General features: G+C 42.4%; 1 protein-coding gene across 50 annotated transcripts in view; it reads left to right on the forward strand.

Annotated features, from left to right (window-relative positions):
- TTN (titin) overlaps nucleotides 1–20,225 on the forward strand; it is a 273,051-nt gene that overhangs the window by 242,961 nt on the left and 9,865 nt on the right. For all 50 annotated transcript variants that reach the window (XM_070070523.1, XM_070070550.1, XM_070070524.1 and 47 more), the window contains 29 exons: nucleotides 40–342; nucleotides 460–756; nucleotides 2,013–2,300; nucleotides 2,408–2,707; nucleotides 2,971–3,273; nucleotides 3,374–3,679; nucleotides 3,793–5,559; nucleotides 5,815–6,108; nucleotides 6,745–7,032; nucleotides 7,150–7,449; nucleotides 7,568–9,634; nucleotides 9,733–10,035; nucleotides 10,131–10,436; nucleotides 10,531–10,821; nucleotides 10,921–11,217; nucleotides 11,321–11,626; nucleotides 12,497–12,802; nucleotides 12,888–13,169; nucleotides 13,346–13,939; nucleotides 14,056–14,343; nucleotides 14,458–14,757; nucleotides 15,181–15,483; nucleotides 16,015–16,317; nucleotides 16,424–17,008; nucleotides 17,148–17,453; nucleotides 17,570–17,869; nucleotides 18,251–18,826; nucleotides 18,926–19,231; nucleotides 19,559–20,152. In XM_070070523.1, the coding sequence (XP_069926624.1) occupies nucleotides 40–342; nucleotides 460–756; nucleotides 2,013–2,300; nucleotides 2,408–2,707; nucleotides 2,971–3,273; nucleotides 3,374–3,679; nucleotides 3,793–5,559; nucleotides 5,815–6,108; nucleotides 6,745–7,032; nucleotides 7,150–7,449; nucleotides 7,568–9,634; nucleotides 9,733–10,035; nucleotides 10,131–10,436; nucleotides 10,531–10,821; nucleotides 10,921–11,217; nucleotides 11,321–11,626; nucleotides 12,497–12,802; nucleotides 12,888–13,169; nucleotides 13,346–13,939; nucleotides 14,056–14,343; nucleotides 14,458–14,757; nucleotides 15,181–15,483; nucleotides 16,015–16,317; nucleotides 16,424–17,008; nucleotides 17,148–17,453; nucleotides 17,570–17,869; nucleotides 18,251–18,826; nucleotides 18,926–19,231; nucleotides 19,559–20,152 (13,059 nt within the window). The remainder of the gene's footprint in view (nucleotides 1–39; nucleotides 343–459; nucleotides 757–2,012; nucleotides 2,301–2,407; nucleotides 2,708–2,970; nucleotides 3,274–3,373; nucleotides 3,680–3,792; nucleotides 5,560–5,814; nucleotides 6,109–6,744; nucleotides 7,033–7,149; nucleotides 7,450–7,567; nucleotides 9,635–9,732; nucleotides 10,036–10,130; nucleotides 10,437–10,530; nucleotides 10,822–10,920; nucleotides 11,218–11,320; nucleotides 11,627–12,496; nucleotides 12,803–12,887; nucleotides 13,170–13,345; nucleotides 13,940–14,055; nucleotides 14,344–14,457; nucleotides 14,758–15,180; nucleotides 15,484–16,014; nucleotides 16,318–16,423; nucleotides 17,009–17,147; nucleotides 17,454–17,569; nucleotides 17,870–18,250; nucleotides 18,827–18,925; nucleotides 19,232–19,558; nucleotides 20,153–20,225) is intronic.

The raw sequence follows: 20,225 nt of genomic DNA on the forward strand, positions 1-20,225 counted from the left end.
TTGCATGAATTATGGGAATTTTTTTTTCCTCTTGTTTAGCAACACCTGGACCACCATCTACACCTTGGGTCTCTAACGTTACTCGAGAAAGCATCACAGTGGGCTGGCATGAGCCAGTGTCCAATGGAGGCAGTGCAGTCACAGGCTATCACCTGGAAATGAAGGACAGAAATAGCATTCTATGGCAAAAAGTCAACAAGCTGCTCATCCGTACAACTCACTTCAAAGTCACAACAATCAGTGCCGGGCTTATCTATGAATTCAGGGTGTATGCAGAAAACGCTGCAGGAATTGGGAAACCCAGCCATGCTTCCGATCCAGTCTTGGCCATTGATGCCTGTGGTATGTATTTGTCATGAGAAAAGACAGTTCTAGTAACTTAAAATTGCAAGTCTTATTTCTGCAAAGCCAAATAAACTGACATATATTTTGCTAATACATTTCCTCTTATTACCACAGAACCCCCAAGAAATGTTCGTATCACTGATATTTCAAAGAACTCTGTCAGCCTTTCGTGGCAACAACCAGCTTTCGATGGAGGAAGCAAGATTACAGGCTACATTGTGGAAAGACGTGACCTTCCAGATGGCAGATGGGCCAAGGCCAGCTTCACCAATGTTATTGAGACTCACTTCGTTGTCTCTGGTTTGACTCAGAACTCCCAGTATGAATTCCGCGTCTTTGCTAGGAATGCCGTCGGTTCCATCAGCAACCCATCTGAGGTTGTGGGCCCCGTTACCTGCATCGATTCTTATGGTAAGCAGCTTTAACACTTTGAATCTCAACAGCCAGCTCACTCCATATTACCCCCTCACTCTCATAACTTTTACCATGTGCCTTAATTGAGTTTATGGAAAGAATTAGGAACTAACTGGGAGTGTTAGGAATATTCCTTAACCTCTCTGGACTTCTTGGCTTAGCTGTAACAGTTTACTGTGGAGGTTTGTACTAAAGGTTATCGAAGGGCCTTTCCAACTCCAACATTTTGTGAGTGATGATAAAGTTGGTGCTTTCATTATATTTTAAATGATCAAAGTCGGTAATGAAAAGCAGGATTGAATCCCCAGAGAATATTCGTCTTTAGTGAAAGACTAAGCACTGACTTTGATGATGATAGTATTAGCAGCCGTTAACACTTCTTAGGTAATACTTATTAATTCTCTCCCTTAGTTCTAACAGTCCTCAGATTAGCCCATTTTACTGAAGAGAAACTGAGATTTAGAGCACCTAAGAAATTTTTCCAGGGAAAAGCAGCTCATTAGTGATGGAGTGGGGGTTCAAATGGGTAGTCTACAGAGCCCTCTATACATCACTGTCAGTCCAAAACGCGTATCTTCAACCATTCTGGAAAGTAAGTGACATAGTCAACAGTAGTTGAAAACTAAAATGTCAGAGAGTCAGGTACCCTGGGGCATCTTTTGTAAAAGTTTTCCACTTTCATGGAGGAAATCCAGCCACTAGCATGTCTGGGGAAAGTATCCACTCCCATTCTCCTGCTAAGAATCCCAAGGCTACTCTTTTAAAAGAAAAAAAAAAGATTTATTTATTTATTTGAAAAGAAGAGTTACAGAGAGGCAAAGGCTCAGGCAGAGAGAGAGAGGGCTTCCATCTGCTGGTTCACTCCCCAGATAGCTGCAATGGCCGGAGCTAAGCACTGTAGTGAAAGAAAATGTAAAATACACCATCTTCACTGATGTTCTCACTACCGCATTCCATTTCACCACTGGAATAAAATACCTAATAGACTTTAAATTACATTTAAAAGGCACTTAATGTGCAATCAGTGCAGTGTCACTGGGAGTACAGAGCTTATTCACATTCTTCCACATCTGAGATAGAAAAAGGGTTTGTAAAATGTAAATATTTAAAATAGGTAAATAGGATCAGAACTATTCTGTGTATATGTGTGTATAATTAAATAAGGACCAATGATCTGATTTTGACACTATGGCAACAATGATTTTTTTCATCCTTGTAATGTTTTAAATATCTCCCATCTGTGTTTCTTGCAGGTGGACCTGTAATTGATTTGCCTCTAGAATACACAGAAGTTGTTAAATACAGAGCAGGTACATCTGTGAAGCTCAGAGCTGGCATCTCTGGCAAACCTGAGCCTACAATTGAGTGGTACAAAGATGATAAAGAATTACAAACCAATGCACTGGTGTGTGTGGAAAATACCACTGACCTTGCATCCATACTCATCAAAGATGCTACTCGCCTTAACAGTGGATGCTATGAATTAAAACTAAGGAATGCCATGGGCTCAGCCTCAGCCACCATCAGAGTGCAGATCCTTGGTGAGTGCTAAATACAGACCAACGTCATATTTTCTTTGCTTAAAGCTTAGCCTTTTACATTACTAAGCTTTTCCAAAATACTAACATACTATTTCACTCTTTGTCAGACAAACCGGGACCTCCAGGTGGACCAATTGAATTCAAGACCGTCACTGCGGAAAAGATAACCCTTCTCTGGCGGCCGCCAGCTGACGACGGCGGTGCAAAAATCACTCACTACATCATAGAGAAGCGTGAGACAAGCCGTGTTGTGTGGTCGATGGTGTCTGAAAATTTGGAAGAGTGCATCATTACAACCACCAAGATTATCAAAGGAAATGAATATATCTTCCGAGTCCGAGCTGTGAACAAATATGGAATCGGCGAGCCACTGGAATCTGACCCAGTTGTGGCCAAGAATGCTTTTGGTAAGTGTGATTGCATAAGAAAACTGCAACAAAACACATGGAAACTTTTAAAAAATAAATATAATTATTGTAGCCCATGAATATGTTTTCTTAAGATGATTTTCCTTTGTATCACATATTGTCTTGTTGCCATCCTTTTCATAAGGTGGAAAATATAAGCATAATAAATGAAACTAACAATCATGCATAGAATTTGAAAATCAAAAGAATTTGTCAGTAACGTTGATCCTTTGAAACTCATTTATCTTGTCCTTTCTAAACAGTTACACCTGGACCACCAAGCATACCAGAGGTGACAAAGATCACTAAGAATTCAATGACTGTTGTGTGGAACAGGCCAATTGCAGATGGTGGTAATGAAATAAGTGGCTATTTCCTTGAAAAACGAGACAAGAAGAGTCTAGGATGGTTTAAGGTGCTAAAGGAGACAATCCGTGACACCAGACAGAAAGTGACAGGACTTACAGAAAACAATGACTATCAGTACCGAGTTTGTGCCATAAATGCCGCTGGCCAGGGTCCATTTTCTGAACCATCAGACTTCTACAAGGCTGCTGATCCTATTGGTAAGTGCCCATGTACACCACATTCTTCACCTATGTCTTCTTTTGTACGACTAAATTGTACATGATTGTGTAATTACCATATTGTTCATGGCCATTCTAGATCCTCCAGGGCCACCTGCTAAGATAAGGATTGCAGATTCAACTAAGTCATCCATCACTTTGAGCTGGAGTAAACCTGTCTATGACGGGGGCAGTGCTGTTACTGGATATGTTGTCCAGATGAGAAAAGAAGAAGAAGAGGAATGGACTATCGTCTCTACTAAAGGAGAAGTCAGAACTACAGAATATGTGGTATCGAACCTCACGCATGGAGTGAACTACTACTTCCAGGTAGCCGCAGTGAACTGTGCTGGTCAAGGAGAACCTATTACAATGACAGAACCTGCACAAGCTAAAGATATACTCGGTATGTACCTACTCATGTGATTATATTTAAGCTTTTCTATTAGAGTACTTTCAGGAAATCACTCATCATCTTGCTTTTAAAATTCACTGTGTATGTCCATTTTGTCTCTACAGAGGAACCAGAGATTGACCTCGATGTGGCTCTCAGAACCTCTATTATCGCTAAAGCTGGTGAAGATGTGCAAGTGTTGATTCCCTTTAAAGGCAGACCTCCACCTACTGTCACATGGAGAAAAGATGAGAAGAATCTTGGTACTGATGCCAGATACAGCATTCAAAACACTGATTCATCTTCATTACTCATTATTCCTCAAGTTACTCGCAATGATACAGGAAAATATATCCTGACAATAGAAAATGGAGTTGGTCAAGCGAAGTCTTCAACCGTGAGCGTTAAAGTGCTTGATACACCAGCTGCCTGCCAGAAACTACAGATTAAACATGTTTCCCGAGGCACAGTTACTTTGTTCTGGGATCCTCCTCTCATTGATGGTGGATCACCCATAATTAACTACGTCATTGAAAAGAGAGATGCCACGAAGAGAACGTGGTCTTCCGTGTCACACAAGTGCTCCAGTACATCCTTTAAGATCATGGATTTGTCAGAGAAAACTCCATTCTTCTTCAGAGTTCTTGCAGAAAATGAAATTGGAATTGGAGAACCCTGTGAAACTACAGAGCCAGTGAAGGCTGCAGAAGTACCAGCTCCTATTAGAGATCTCTCGATGAAAGATTCAACAAAGACATCTGTTACCTTAAGCTGGACCAAACCTGACTTTGATGGTGGTAGTGTCATCACAGACTACGTTGTGGAAAGAAAAGGCAAAGGTGAACAAACGTGGTCATATGCTGGCATAACCAAGACATGTGAAATTGAGATTGGACAACTTAAAGAACAGTCCGTTCTGGAATTCAAAGTGTGTGCCAAAAATGAAAAAGGGCTGAGTGACGGTGTCACGATTGGGCCACTTACAGTGAAAGAACTTGTAATTACACCTGAAGTTGACCTGTCAGAAATCCCTGGTGCACAAATTGCTGTGAGAATTGGCCATAATGTGCACCTTGAATTACCTTACAAAGGGAAGCCCAAACCATCTATCAGTTGGCTGAAAGATGGTTTGCCATTGAAAGAAAGTGAGTATGTTCGTTTCAGTAAAACTGAAAACAAAATCACATTGAGTATTAAGAATGTCAAGAAGGAGCATGGAGGAAAATACACCATTATCCTTGACAATGCAGTCTGTAGAATTGCATCCCCCATTACCATCATCACTCTCGGCCCACCATCGAAACCCAAAGGACCCATTCGATTTGATGAGATCAAAGCTGACAGTGTCATCATGTCCTGGGATGTGCCAGAAGATGATGGAGGGGGAGAAATCACCTGTTACAGCATTGAGAAGCGGGAGACGTCACAAACTAACTGGAAGATGGTGTGTTCAAGTGTCGCCAGGACAACTTTCAAAGTTCCTAATCTGGTCAAAGATGCAGAATACCAGTTTAGAGTAAGAGCAGAAAACAGATATGGAGTCAGTGAACCACTTGTCTCGAGCATTATTGTGGCAAAACACCAGTTCAGGATTCCAGGCCCCCCGGGAAAGCCAGTCATATACAATGTGACTTCTGATGGCATGTCACTAACTTGGGATGCTCCAGTTTACGACGGTGGTTCAGAAGTTACTGGATTCCACGTGGAAAAGAAAGAAAGAAATAGCATCCTCTGGCAGAGAATTAACATGTCACCAATATCTGGAAGAGAATATAGAGCCACTGGACTAATAGAAGGCCTGGATTACCAATTCCGTGTATATGCTGAAAATTCAGCTGGCCTAAGCTCACCGAGTGACCCAAGCAAATTCACCTTAGCTGTTTCCCCAGTAGGTAAGTGGTTATTATTCAAATATATTTAATTTCACAAATGAACATGTTGGAAAGAATAAAATCAGACACTGCTTTTCTCCCCTGTATACCTTCTCCCATATCTTCTTGTTGCTAGAGAACAAGTCATCTAAAGCAAGGGAAATGAAAACTATGAAACAAAGTTGAAAATAATGGCTATGAGATAGTGGATTTATTTTTCTTCTACTCATAAGATTAAGGGCTAGTGATGCATGTAACTTCCTTATGGTTTTGCAGACCCACCTGGAACTCCCGACTACATTGATGTTACCCGGGAAACCATCACACTTAAATGGAACCCGCCATTGCGTGATGGAGGCAGTAAGATCGTGGCCTACAGCATTGAGAAGCGGCAAGGAGATGATCGCTGGGTTAGATGCAACTTCACCGACGTCAGTGAATGCCAGTACACAGTTACAGGACTTAGTCCTGGAGATCGATATGAGTTCAGAATAATTGCAAGAAATGCTGTTGGAACGATAAGCCCGCCCTCACAGTCTTCCGGCGTTATTATGACGAGAGACGAAAATGGTGAGCATTTACAACTGATTTCCAAAATGACTAAGGATCTTTACATTCTTAAAAATTACTTTTGGCCCCAGAGTCTGTAAAACAGGAACAGATTACAGCGTACACAAGGTTGCCATGTATATCAATTAGTTTTTTTTTTTTTGCTTTCATTTGAAGAGAATAAAAAAATGCAATTGGCCTCTTTGTACCATGTCTATTATTTTGCTCCATTCCTATAGAAAAAGCATGCAATCAGGTTTTAGCATTGTATTTTTAGCCATTTATAATAAATGAAGGAAAAGGTCCATCTCTATAGAAGTTATTCAGTTACAACAAATATTCAACAACACATTCATCCCCTTGCTGGAATGCAGCTTACGACTTGTTGCAGGAATGTGTTTGAATATGCAGCAGTATTAGAAACGAAATGGTCTGTAAGTGCATTGTATCTCTTTTTACAAATGCTAATACTAAAATAATAACTTGACAGACATAATAAAGCGAATATTCTACCCCATAGCACAAATTCTCCATTATCAAGATAGGCTTTGAGTGTAGAGTACAAGTCCTTACCCCTCCAGGTTTTCTATGTGGCACTAAGGAAAGGTATGTTTGTAAAGGTATTAAGCAAACTAATACATTCTACTTTTTTTATAGTTCCACCGACGGTAGAGTTTGGTCCTGAATACTTTGACGGTCTCATTATTAAGTCTGGAGAGAGCCTTAGAATTAAAGCTTTGGTACAAGGACGGCCAGTACCTCGGGTAACTTGGTTCAAAGATGGAGTAGAAATCGAAAAGAGGATGAATATGGAAATAACTGATGTACTTGGATCCACCAGCCTCTTTGTCAGAGATGCTACTCGGGACCATCGTGGCATATATACAGTGGAAGCCAAAAATGTATCAGGTTCCACCAAAGCAGACATTACAGTCAAAGTACAAGGTACTTTTAAAACAGATTCTTAATGTTATAATTTATGGGACTTGGATGTTTTCTATGCCTTAACTGTGTTTTAATGGACAAGGAAAAGGAAACTCACTCTGGAAACGTCTCTTACAGATACACCAGGAAAAGTGGTTGGGCCAATAAGATTCACCAACATTACGGGGGAGAAGATGACATTGTGGTGGGACGCTCCACTCAACGACGGCTGTTCTCCCATCACTCACTACATCATTGAAAAACGAGAAACCAGCAGACTTGCTTGGGCGCTAATAGAGGATAAATGTGAAGCCCACAGTTACACTGCCATTAAATTAATAAATGGCAATGAATATCAATTCCGTGTTTCTGCAGTTAACAAGTTTGGTGTTGGCAGGCCACTTGATTCTGACCCAGTCATTGCTCAAATACAATACAGTAAGTTTCCATCTTTATCAAGTGGTATTCTCCATGCAATTTACTTTACATGCAAATGTGGCTAATTGGTTTGGGTTTCCTTTTTCTTTTCTTTTTTTTTTTTTTTAACATTTTACAGCTGTTCCTGATGCCCCTGGCACTCCAGAGCCTAGCAATGTAACAGGCAATAGCATTACCCTCACCTGGGCAAGGCCAGAATCAGATGGTGGCAATGAAATTCAACAATATATCCTTGAAAGGAGAGAAAAGAAAAGCACGAGATGGGTGAAAGTGATCAGCAAACGACCAATCTCTGAGACAAGATTCAAAGTGACCGGTCTGACGGAAGGCAATGAGTATGAATTCCACGTCATGGCTGAGAATGCCGCGGGAATAGGACCTGCAAGTGACATCTCAAGACTCATTAAATGCAGAGAGCCCGTCAGCCCACCAAGTGCTCCCTCAGTGGTCAAGGTGACAGACACATCTAAGACAACTGTGAGTTTAGAATGGGCCAAGCCAGTCTTTGATGGTGGCATGGAAATCATTGGGTATATTATAGAGATGTGCAAAGCTGACTTAGGAGACTGGCACAAAGTGAATGCAGAGACATGTGTGAAGACAAGATACACAGTCACTGATCTACAAGCAGGTGAAGAGTACAAATTCCGAGTTAGTGCTATCAATGGTGCTGGGAAAGGAGACAGCTGTGAAGTGACTGGCACAATTAAAGCCATTGACCGCTTATCAGCTCCTGAGTTAGACATCGATGCAAACTTCAAGCAGACACATATTGTTAGAGCTGGGGCCAGTATTCGCCTCTTCATTGCCTACCAGGGTAGACCTACTCCTACAGCTGTGTGGAGCAAAGCAGACTCCAACCTTAGCATTCGGGCTGATATCCATACAACAGACTCCTTCAGCACCCTCACTGTGGAAAACTGCAACAGAAATGATGCGGGGAAATATACCCTTACAGTGGAAAACAACAGCGGGAGTAAGTCCATCACATTCACCGTGAAGGTCCTGGACTCCCCAGGCCCACCTGGTCCAATTACCTTCAAGGATGTGACCCGAGGATCTGCTACACTGCTATGGGACGCCCCTCTCCTCGATGGTGGCGCCCGAATCCATCACTATGTGGTAGAGAAACGAGAAGCAAGTCGGCGTAGCTGGCAGACTGTCAGTGAGAAATGCACTCGTCAGATCCTCAAGGTCAGTGACCTAGCAGAAGGCGTCCCATACTATTTCCGTGTTTCTGCAGAAAACGAGTATGGTGTTAGTGAGCCATATGAAATGCCAGAGCCAATGGTAGCCACAGAACAGCCTGCTCCACCTAAGAGACTTGACGTCATTGACACAAGCAAATCCTCTGCAGTCTTAGCTTGGCTTAAACCTGACCATGATGGAGGCAGCCGGATCACTGGCTACCTGCTTGAAATGAGACAAAAGGGATCTGACTTCTGGGTTGAAGCTGGTCACACCAAACAGCTCACTTTCACAGTGGAACGCCTTGTTGAGAACACGGAATATGAATTCCGTGTGAGGGCCAAGAACAACGCTGGCTATAGTGAACCCAGGGAAGCATTCTCTTCTGTCATCATAAAAGAACCTCAGATTGAGCCTACTGCTGATCTCACAGGAATTACTAATCAGCTCATAACTTGCAAAGCAGGAAGCCCATTTACCATTGATGTACCAATCAGTGGCCGTCCTGCACCCAGAGTGACGTGGAAACTGGAAGAAATGAGACTGAAGGAGACAGACCGAGTGAGCATCACAACAACAAAAGACAGAACCACTCTGACCATAAAGGACAGCATGAGAGGCGACTCTGGAAGATACTTCTTGACCCTGGAGAATACAGCTGGTGTTAAAACCTTTACCATCACTGTTGTGGTCATTGGAAGACCAGGCCCAGTAACCGGCCCCATCGAGGTCTCATCTGTCTCAGCCGAATCATGTATCCTGTCATGGTCTGAACCTAAAGATGATGGAGGCACCGAAATCACTAATTACATCGTTGAGAAACGTGAGTCAGGTACAACTGCCTGGCAGCTTGTCAATTCCAGTATCAAGCGCACTCAGATTAAAGTCACCCATCTCACAAAGTATATGGAATATTCGTTCCGGGTCAGTTCAGAGAATAGATTTGGCGTCAGCAAGCCTCTGGAATCAGCGCCAATCATTGCTGAACATCCATTTGGTAAGAAAACTAAAAATCAGATTTCAAAATATCTATCATTAAATATTTCCACTAAATTTTCTAAAACTGTATTCATATTTGACACCTCTGTATTTTAGTCCCACCAAGTGCTCCTACAAGACCAGAGGTCTACCACGTATCTGCAACTGCCATGTCTATTCGTTGGGAAGAGCCCTACCATGATGGTGGCAGTAAAGTCATTGGCTACTGGGTTGAGAAGAAAGAACGTAACACCATTCTTTGGGTGAAAGAAAACAAAATACCATGCTTGGAGTGCAACTACAAAGTGACAGGTTTAGTAGAAGGCCTGGAATATCAGTTCAGAACCTACGCACTCAATGCTGCAGGTGTCAGCAAAGCCAGTGAAGCTTCAAGACCCATAATGGCTCAAAACCCAGTTGGTATGTATTAGTTTAAGGGTATTTTTTGTTGTTATTAATGGTAGTCGTAGAACTCAGAGCTGTATTTTTTAACCTTACTTTTGTATCCCTTCTAGACGCACCAGGCAGACCAGAAGTGACAGATGTCACGAGATCAACAGTCTCATTGATTTGGTCTGCTCCAGTGTATGATGGAGGCAGCAAAGTCGTGGGCTACATCATAGAGCGTAAGCCAGTCAGTGAGGTTGGAGATGGTCGCTGGCTGAAGTGCAACTACACCATTGTATCTGACAATTTCTTCACCGTGACCGCTCTCAGTGAAGGAGACACTTACGAATTCCGTGTGTTGGCCAAGAATGCAGCAGGTGTAATTAGCAAAGGGTCAGAATCCACCGGCCCTGTCACATGCCGAGATGAATATGGTAAGAAATTGTCCACAATATGTGTAAATTTCACATTTTTCACAATGTGTGTGAAAAATCAACTGAGAATCATATTTATTTTGCCTGTTAACAGCTCCACCCAAGGCTGAGCTGGATGCCAGATTACAGGGTGACCTGGTTACCATCAGAGCAGGTTCCGATCTTGTTCTTGATGCTGCGGTTGGTGGCAAACCTGAACCTAAAATTATCTGGACCAAAGGAGACAAGGAACTAGATGTCTGTGAAAAAGTTTCACTGCAATATACTGGCAAACGAGCAACTGCTGTGATCAAGTTCTGTGACAGAAGTGACAGTGGAAGATACACTTTAACAGTGAAGAATGCCAGTGGGACCAAGGCTGTGTCTGTCATAGTCAAAGTTCTCGGTAAAGCCCATTAAACGTTCTTGCATCTTTACAGCATTTTCAAGTACAAGCAGACAGAAAAATGATGTTCAACATGGCTTCTCATTACACCTCTTTCAGATTCCCCTGGCCCGTGTGGAAAACTCACTGTCAGCAGAGTAACAGAGGAGAAGTGCACTTTAGCTTGGAGCCTTCCTCAGGAAGATGGGGGAGCAGAAATAACTCACTACATCGTGGAAAGACGCGAGACCAGCAGGCTCAACTGGGTGATTGTTGAAGGCGAATGCCCAACCCTATCCTATGTGGTTACCAGACTCATCAAGAACAATGAATACATATTCCGAGTGAGGGCAGTAAACAAATATGGCCCTGGTGTGCCTGTTGAATCAGAGCCAATTGTGGCCAGAAACTCATTCAGTAAGTAGTGACACTTTTAAACAGCTTAGTGGTTGAAATGTCATGGGATCCAAGGTGATTTTGTACAATTCTGATCGCTCTTACTTTCATAAAATATTAACAGCTATTCCATCACAACCCGGCATACCTGAAGAAGTCGGGGCTGGCAAGGAGCACATCATCATCCAGTGGACAAAACCAGAATCAGATGGAGGCAACGATATCAGCAACTACCTCGTAGACAAACGCGAGAAGAAGAGCCTGCGCTGGACCCGTGTCAACAAGGACTACGTGGTGTACGATACCAGGCTGAAGGTGACCAGCCTCATGGAAGGCTGTGACTACCAGTTCCGGGTGACTGCGGTGAATGCCGCTGGCAACAGTGAGCCCAGCGAAGCTTCCAACTTCATCTCGTGCAGAGAACCATCATGTGAGTTCAGGATCACACATTAACCCAGTACCCACCAAAACTGTGACACACGATTTCCCAAACATGCCATTTCCAAGAACATGTAAGGTTTATGAAAAGCATATGCTTATGATCATGATCTTAGCGCCTACGTAGGAAAATATTCCAACTACTACTTCTATTGTAAACTAGCAATTAACATTGTTTTGTAAGCCACTGCAGTGTTTTCCAATTTATAAAAAAAAAATTCTACCAATATGAAAGAGATGGACTAGTATTTTATAAGTCCAAGAACAGAGAAGAATTATTATACCGATAATAATTTCTGAAAAGAGAAAAAGCAAAGTCTGTTTTAAGAAGAGGCTAGGCAGAAGCACAGTCTCTGGTATTTTAATAAGCTGCTAATGAAATCATTGTTGCAACAGCATTAGAAATCAGAAACAACTCCGTTTTCAGAGTTTGAGCCCAGGAGCCAAAAAGGACTAAGTCACTGGGACTAAATAGGGGAAGGTGAAGAAACGGATGCCTGCACTTATGAGCAATGTGGAGGTGGCAGGTGATCTTAGCCTCCTGAAAGTGAACAACTGAAGTCTCTGGGAAAAGGTGCTTTAAGCAGTGAGTTTAGCTAACAGAGAAGAAGAGAGCAGAGCCAGCCCAAGTAGAAAAGAAGCATCAACCTTCCTAAATCAGTTAAATTCTTAAAAGAATAAGGACGAAAACATAGCATACAGTGCTGTCTTGTGATATCATTAAGAGCCTAGTTACTAAGATTATCTTGGTTGATTATGGAAAAAAAGCAACAATGTCTTTGTGAGTCTTGAAAAACAAAATATATGAATCGGAAAGTTTTCTTATTTGTGTAATATCTGCATTGCCATTTTTAAATTCCAGACACTCCCGGACCTCCTTCTGCTCCAAGAGTTGTGGATACCACCAAGCACAGCATTAGTTTGGCATGGACCAAGCCCACATATGATGGTGGCACTGACATCACAGGATATGTTCTCGAAATGCAAGAAAAGGACACTGACCAGTGGTACCGAGTGCACACCAATGCCACAATAAGAAACAATGAATTCACTGTGCTGGACCTTAAAATGGGCCAGAAATATTCCTTCCGAGTTGCTGCCGTGAATGTGAAGGGTATGAGCGAATACAGTGAATCAACTGCCGAAATTGAGCCCGTGGAAAGACTAGGTAGTTACCATTTAAAGCTTTTGGGTGAATTATTTTCTCATCCTCCTTGTTCATGGGCTAATTAGGTTTTGACATTATTTCCCAGAAATACCAGATCTCGAGCTGGCAGATGATCTGAAGAAGACTGTGACCGTCAGGGCCGGAGCCTCACTGCGCCTGATGGTGTCTGTGTCTGGAAGACCAGCTCCTGTCATCACTTGGAGCAAGCAGGGGATTGACCTTGCAAGCCGAGCCATTATTGACACCACCGAAAGCTACTCTCTGCTGATCGTGGATAAAGTCAATCGGTACGATGCTGGTAAATACACCATCGAAGCTGAGAATCAATCTGGCAAGAAGTCAGCAACAGTCCTTGTCAAAGTTTATGGTAAGTGATTTCCTTGAAATTAACTATTCTGTGAGTAGATTCTCTAAAAAGATAGACATTGACTTGTGATAGGCCACCTCCATAGAGATTATATTTTTCTTTAAATATATATATTATTTATTTTAGATATATAATAAATCAGACAAAGAAGTATGGTTATTCACTTTTTTTTTTAGATACTCCTGGTCCATGTCCTTCAGTGAAAGTTAAGGAAGTATCAAGAGACTCCGTGACTATTACTTGGGAAATTCCCACAATTGATGGTGGTGCTCCAGTCAATAATTACATCATTGAGAAGCGTGAAGCTGCCATGAGAGCATTCAAAACAGTAACCACCAAGTGCAGCAAGACACTTTACCGAATTTCCGGGCTTGTAGAAGGAACCATGTACTACTTCAGAGTGCTGCCAGAAAACATCTACGGCATCGGAGAACCCTGCGAAACATCTGATGCAGTCTTGGTCTCGGAAGTGCCACTGGTGCCTACGAAGCTAGAAGTGGTCGATGTCACCAAATCCACTGTCACCCTTGCCTGGGAAAAGCCACTCTACGATGGTGGCAGCCGACTCACTGGCTACGTACTCGAGGCCTGCAAAGCTGGCACAGAGAGATGGATGAAGGTTGTTACCTTAAAACCCACAGTCTTGGAGCACACTGTTATTTCCTTAAATGAAGGTGAACAGTACTTATTTAGGGTGAGGGCACAAAACGAGAAAGGCGTGTCAGAACCAAGAGAGATCGTCACAGCTGTGACTGTACAAGATCTCAGAGGTATGTATCGAGTAGCCAAAAAACAATAAAAAAGTAAAATGAAAACATTCAGAGTTCATAATAATTTTTCGTTGTAAGTAATGCTCAAGAATAAATGCCTAATTTCTATCTCACAGTGTTGCCAACAATCGACCTTTCTATGATGCCTCAAAAGACCATCCATGTGCCAGCAGGCAGACCAGTGGAGCTGGCGATACCTATTGCAGGTCGCCCACCTCCTGCTGCTTCCTGGTTCTTTGCTGGTTCAAAATTGAGAGAATCAGATCGTGTCACAGTTGAAACTCACAGTAAAGTAGCTAAATTAACCATCCGTGAAACTACCATAAGAGACACTGGAGAATATACACTTGAATTGAAGAATGTTACTGGAACTACTTCAGAGACCATTAAAGTGATTATTCTCGGTAAGGCTGGGGGGATGGTGACAAAGACACTGACAAAGCAGGCTGTTGGACATGAGTCACACAAGTGTGAGTTGAAGTGAAAATTCATTTCCTGGATTTATTTTTCTTTTATAGACAAGCCTGGTCCACCAACTGGGCCTATCAAGATTGATGAAATTGAAGCTACATCAGTTACCATTTCCTGGGAACCGCCCGAATTGGATGGTGGTGCTCCACTGAGTGGTTATGTGGTAGAACAACGCGACGCTCATCGTCCAGGATGGCTGCCAGTTTCTGAATCAGTGACTAGACCAACATTTAAGTTTACCCGACTCACTGAAGGAAATGAGTATGTGTTCCGCGTGGCTGCAACAAACCGCTTCGGCATTGGCTCTTACTTGCAGTCTGAGGTCATAGAATGCCGCAGCAGCATAAGTAAGTTCTTGGAACCCCCTGCCTTTCTCCCCACCTTTGGTTCCAAGTGCAAAAAAGGGGGGAGGGGCTTGGGGAGTAAACTCGTAGATGGACAATCTCTCTCTCTTTCTCTGTGTGAGTAACTCTACCTTTCAAATAAATAAATAGTTCTTTTTTAAAAATGGAAGGGAGTAAGGCAGGAAAGCAATAAGTTAAGACTATATTTAAGTGAGGGGGAAAGACTGCAGAGTGTATCCTTAATCAGTGTTTACAGAATTGAAGAAAATGAGGAACAAGAAAAGTTTAAGTGTGAAAACATTGGAAAAACAGTTACAAGTATCTTGAATGCCACTGAAAACACCAACTGAAAGCCCAGACATTGATAGAGTTTTTAGTTTGATGTAATCATGTTGCTATATTGTGTTTGCCTTTATCATGCTACAGGTATCCCTGGACCTCCAGAAACCTTACAGGTATTCGATGTCTCCCGTGATGGCATGACACTTACGTGGTATCCACCGGAAGATGACGGTGGCTCCCAGGTGACAGGCTATATCGTGGAGCGCAAAGAAGTGAGAGCAGATCGATGGGTCCGTGTCAATAAAGTGCCAGTGACAATGACACGGTACCGCTCCACCGGCCTTATTGAAGGCTTAGAATATGAACACCGTGTCACAGCCATTAACGCAAGAGGGACTGGAAAACCAAGTCGTCCTTCCAAGTCTGTTGTTGCCATGGATCCAATCGGTAAGTGTTTTGTATAAGGATATTGAAATACACTCATATGCAGTAAAGCTCATCATTCTGATGTATATAGCTCTATGAGGTTTTATTTAAATGTACTATTGGATTCACCACCACATATATATCACCATAATATATTTTCATCATCCCCAAAACTAATTTGTGTTTTTCCCAACAGCTTCTGTCAAATAACTTTTTACATATTTTTCTTGGGTCTGTTTCCTCTTCTTTAAAATGAGACTCATACAGATAATATGGTAAAATTTAAAAAAACATTAATATTTCCCAATGTAAGATAGTCATGATAAATGTAAGGTGTTGTGATCACAAGTAAACCACATTTAAGACAAATGTAAAAGCAAAACCTTTAAGCATTTTAACTGATAAAATCAAACAAATTTGCACAAAATGGGAACTAGTTTAATGCTAACAGGCCACATTTCAAGCATTCACTGAATTTGTTAGGTGGCACAGTTGACTTTCCACTTGGCAACAACTCTAAGAAGTATATTGTTGCTTTATTCTTCTTTCCAGCTCCACCAGGAAAGCCACAAAACCCAAGAGTTACTGATACCACAAGGACATCCGTCTCCCTAGCCTGGAGTGTTCCAGAAGATGAGGGAGGATCTAAAGTCACAGGCTACTTGATCGAAATGCAGAAAGTAGATCAACACGAATGGACCAAATGTAACACCACGCCCACCAAGATTCGGGAGTATACTTTAACACATCTACCTCAGGGTGCTGAATACAGATTCCGTGTCCTCGCTTGTAATGCTGGGGGCCCTGGGGAGCCTGCTGAGGTACCCGGAACAGTCAAAGTCACCGAAATGCTTGGTAAGACATATAATTGCTTATTTTCTGCTAGAGTTGCCTTCAGTCTTACTTCCTCCTCATCCCTCCCCAATTCTAAATTGTAACCCTACCATTTTTCCTCCCCCAGAATATCCTGATTATGAACTTGATGAAAGATACCAGGAAGGTGTCTTTGTAAGACAAGGTGGGGTCATCAGACTCACCATACCAATCAAGGGAAAACCATTCCCAATATGCAAATGGACCAAGGAAGGCCACGACGTTAGCAAGCGTGCCATGATCGCAACATCTGAAACACACACTGAGCTTGTGATCAAGGAAGCAGACAGGAATGATTCTGGCACCTATGACCTGGTTCTGGAAAATAAATGTGGCAAGAAGGCTGTTTACATCAAGGTCAAGGTGATAGGAAGTCCCAACACCCCAGAAGGACCCCTTGAATACGATGACATACAAGCTCGTTCTGTAAGGGTCAGTTGGAGACCTCCTGCAGATGATGGTGGTGCTGACATCTTGGGTTACATACTTGAAAGACGAGAAGTGCCTAAGGCAGCCTGGTACACCATCGATTCCAGAGTCCGAGGCACATCCCTGGTGGTAAAAGGCCTCAAAGAAAATGTGGAATACCACTTCCGGGTTTCAGCAGAGAACCAGTTTGGCATAAGCAAACCCTTGAAATCCGAGGAACCAGTCATACCAAAGACACCGCTGAGTAAGTGCCCATTCAACCACCAAACTGTAAAAATTATTTCAGTGGTTTTTTTTGTTTGTTTGTTTTTATAGGAAAGCCATCAACGTACAAGATCTGGGAATGTGCTCTAAACATGTGTGTTTTGCACTTATGTATATAGATCCGCCAGAACCTCCAAGCAATCCTCCAGAAGTACTTGACGTGACCAAGAGTTCTGTTAGCTTGTCCTGGTCCCGGCCCAAAGATGATGGTGGCTCTCGAGTCACCGGCTACTACATTGAGCGCAAGGAGACATCGACTGACAAATGGGTCAGACACAACAAGACACAGATAACCACTACAATGTATACTGTCACCGGGCTCGTTCCGGATGCTGAATATCAGTTCCGCATAATTGCACAGAATGAAGTTGGCCTAAGTGAGACCAGCCCCGCCTCCGAACCAGTTGTCTGCAAAGATCCATTTGGTAAGGAAGGAGTTTTCTAAGGGCTTAAGACGAAAGAGGAAAAACGTCTTTAGTCTTTTCCTTTTATTTCATCAGTGAAATTAACTCCCTTTTTAATTTGTTTTCAACTATTTCAGATAAGCCAAGTCAACCAGGAGAACTTGAGATTCTTTCAATATCCAAAGATAGTGTCACTCTTCAGTGGGAGAAACCTGAATGTGATGGTGGCAAAGAAATCTTGGGCTACTGGATTGAATACAGACAGTCTGGAGATAGTGCCTGGAAGAAGAGCAATAAGGAACGTATCAAGGACAAGCAATTTACAATAGGTGGTTTGCTGGAAGCTACTGAATATGAATTCAGGGTTTTTGCTGAGAATGAAACTGGTCTTAGCCGACCTCGAAGAACTGCTACATCTATAAAGACTAAGCTAACGTGTAAGTAGCCTTTAGATGTCTGCTTATGATTTGCAACAACATGTTAAGGCTAATCTTCCTCTCTATACTAAGTAGATCGCTGGAAAGCTTTATGGGAGAGCAAGTATTTGGAAAACAATTGCTCACTTTAGCATATGAACACATAGGGAATAGGTGCAAATTTCTATAGGAAAGATACCAGCAGAAATGGGTGCAGGGGTCCCTGTTTTCCCTCAGAACCCTAGGAAAATCACTTCCACAGAGTCTAAGAATCAGACTCATATGTGATTCATGGTATCTAACAAAGTGTTATCAATAGGATAACTCCATTCCTGACACACAAGGACAGGAATCCAGGTTCAGCAGTAACTATGCACTAACATCATCTTTCACATCTTTCAGCTGGAGAGGCCCCAGGAGTACGCAAAGAAATGCAGGATGTTACCACCAAATTGGGTGAACCTGCTCAACTCTCATGCCAGATTGTTGGAAGGCCTCTTCCTGACATTAAATGGTACAGATTTGGTAAGGAACTTGTACAAAGCCGGAAATACAAAATGTCTTCAGATGGACGCACACATACTCTGACAGTAATGACAGAGGAACAAGAAGACGAAGGTGTTTATACCTGCATAGCTACTAATGAAGTTGGAGAAGTAGAAAGCAGCAGCAAGCTTCTCCTGCAAGCGGCACCACAGTTCCATCCTGGTTACCCACTCAAAGAGAAGTATTATGGTGCTGTGGGTTCTACGCTTCGACTTCACGTTATGTACATTGGTCGTCCAGTACCTGCCATGACTTGGTTCCACGGCCAGAAACTCTTGCAAAACTCAGAAAACATTACCATTGAGAACACTGAGCACTATACTCATCTTGTCATGAAAAACGTCCAACGTAAGACTCATGCTGGGAAATACAAAGTTCAGCTCAGCAATGTTTTTGGAACAGTTGATGCCACGCTTGATGTGGAAATACAAGGTATTTTGTTTTCATTGTTTTTTTTTTTTTTAAGGAAAAAAAGCAAAGTCTTGGGAAACACGCTATGAAAACCAATGCAATTGTATTTTCCCCCAACAGATAAACCAGACAAGCCTACAGGACCAATTGTGATTGAAGCTCTATTGAAGAACTCTGTAGTCATCAGCTGGAAGCCACCTGCAGACGATGGTGGCTCCTGGATCACCAATTATGTGGTGGAGAAATGTGAGGCCAAGGAAGGGGCTGAATGGCAATTGGTGTCTTCAGCCATCTCAGTGACAACCTGTAGAATTGTGAACCTCACAGAAAATGCTGGCTATTACTTCCGGGTTTCAGCTCAGAACACCTTTGGCATCAGTGAGCCTCTAGAGGTCTCCTCAGTTGTGATCATCAAGAGTCCATTTGGTGAGTCCGACCCGATTGCTGTCTTGCATGCAGAGATGGCATTTTACTGGGTGAAAAAATAATTTTGAAAAGAAAGAGCGAAGATTCAGATCAAGCACCAGTGCCTTTTTTCTCACTTCCATTGAATATTTACAAATATACATGGGGAAATATATACCCTATCCCCTTTTTGAAAAGGAAATCAGGTTTTTTGATAATTTTCTTACCAGAAAGTAGTAGAATAACTATTGTAATAGGACTTTGGACTCATTCTACTTTTAGAAATAAGCTTTTAATAAACTTGCCTGCTTCACCTGCTAACTCAAATCATTTTCTTTTTTTAAATAGAAAAGCCAGGTGCTCCTGGAAAACCAACTATTACTGCACTCACAAAAGATTCCTGTGTTGTGGCTTGGAAGCCACCTGCCAGCGATGGAGGTGCAAAGATTAGAAATTACTACCTTGAAAAGCGCGAGAAGAAGCAGAACAAATGGATTGCCGTGACAACGGAAGAAATCCGAGAAACTGTCTTCTCAGTGCAAAACCTTATTGAAGGTCTTGAATACGAGTTCCGTGTGAAATGTGAAAACCTAGGTGGGGAAAGTGAATGGAGTGAAGTGTCCGAACCTGTCATTCCTAAATCTGACGTCCCTATTCAGGCACCACACTTTAAAGAAGAACTGAGAAATCTAAATGTCAGGTACCAGAGCAATGCTACTTTGGTCTGCAAGGTGACAGGTCATCCAAAACCTGTTGTGAAATGGTACAGACAAGGCAAAGAAATCATCGCAGATGGCTTGAAGTACAGGATTCAAGAATTTAAAGGTGGCTACCACCAGCTCATCATCGCCAGTGTCACAGATGACGATGCCACGGTTTACCAAGTCAGAGCTACCAACCAAGGGGGATCTGTGTCTGGCACTGCCTCCTTGGAAGTAGAAGGTAAAAACACATCATAAGCATCAGTTTGGTTTTAAATGACTTATTAATTTGGAGAGGAAAGTGTTACATGTTA

This window comes from Oryctolagus cuniculus, chromosome 3, assembly GCF_964237555.1.
Source record: "Oryctolagus cuniculus chromosome 3, mOryCun1.1, whole genome shotgun sequence".
Lineage (NCBI taxonomy): Eukaryota > Metazoa > Chordata > Mammalia > Lagomorpha > Leporidae > Oryctolagus > Oryctolagus cuniculus.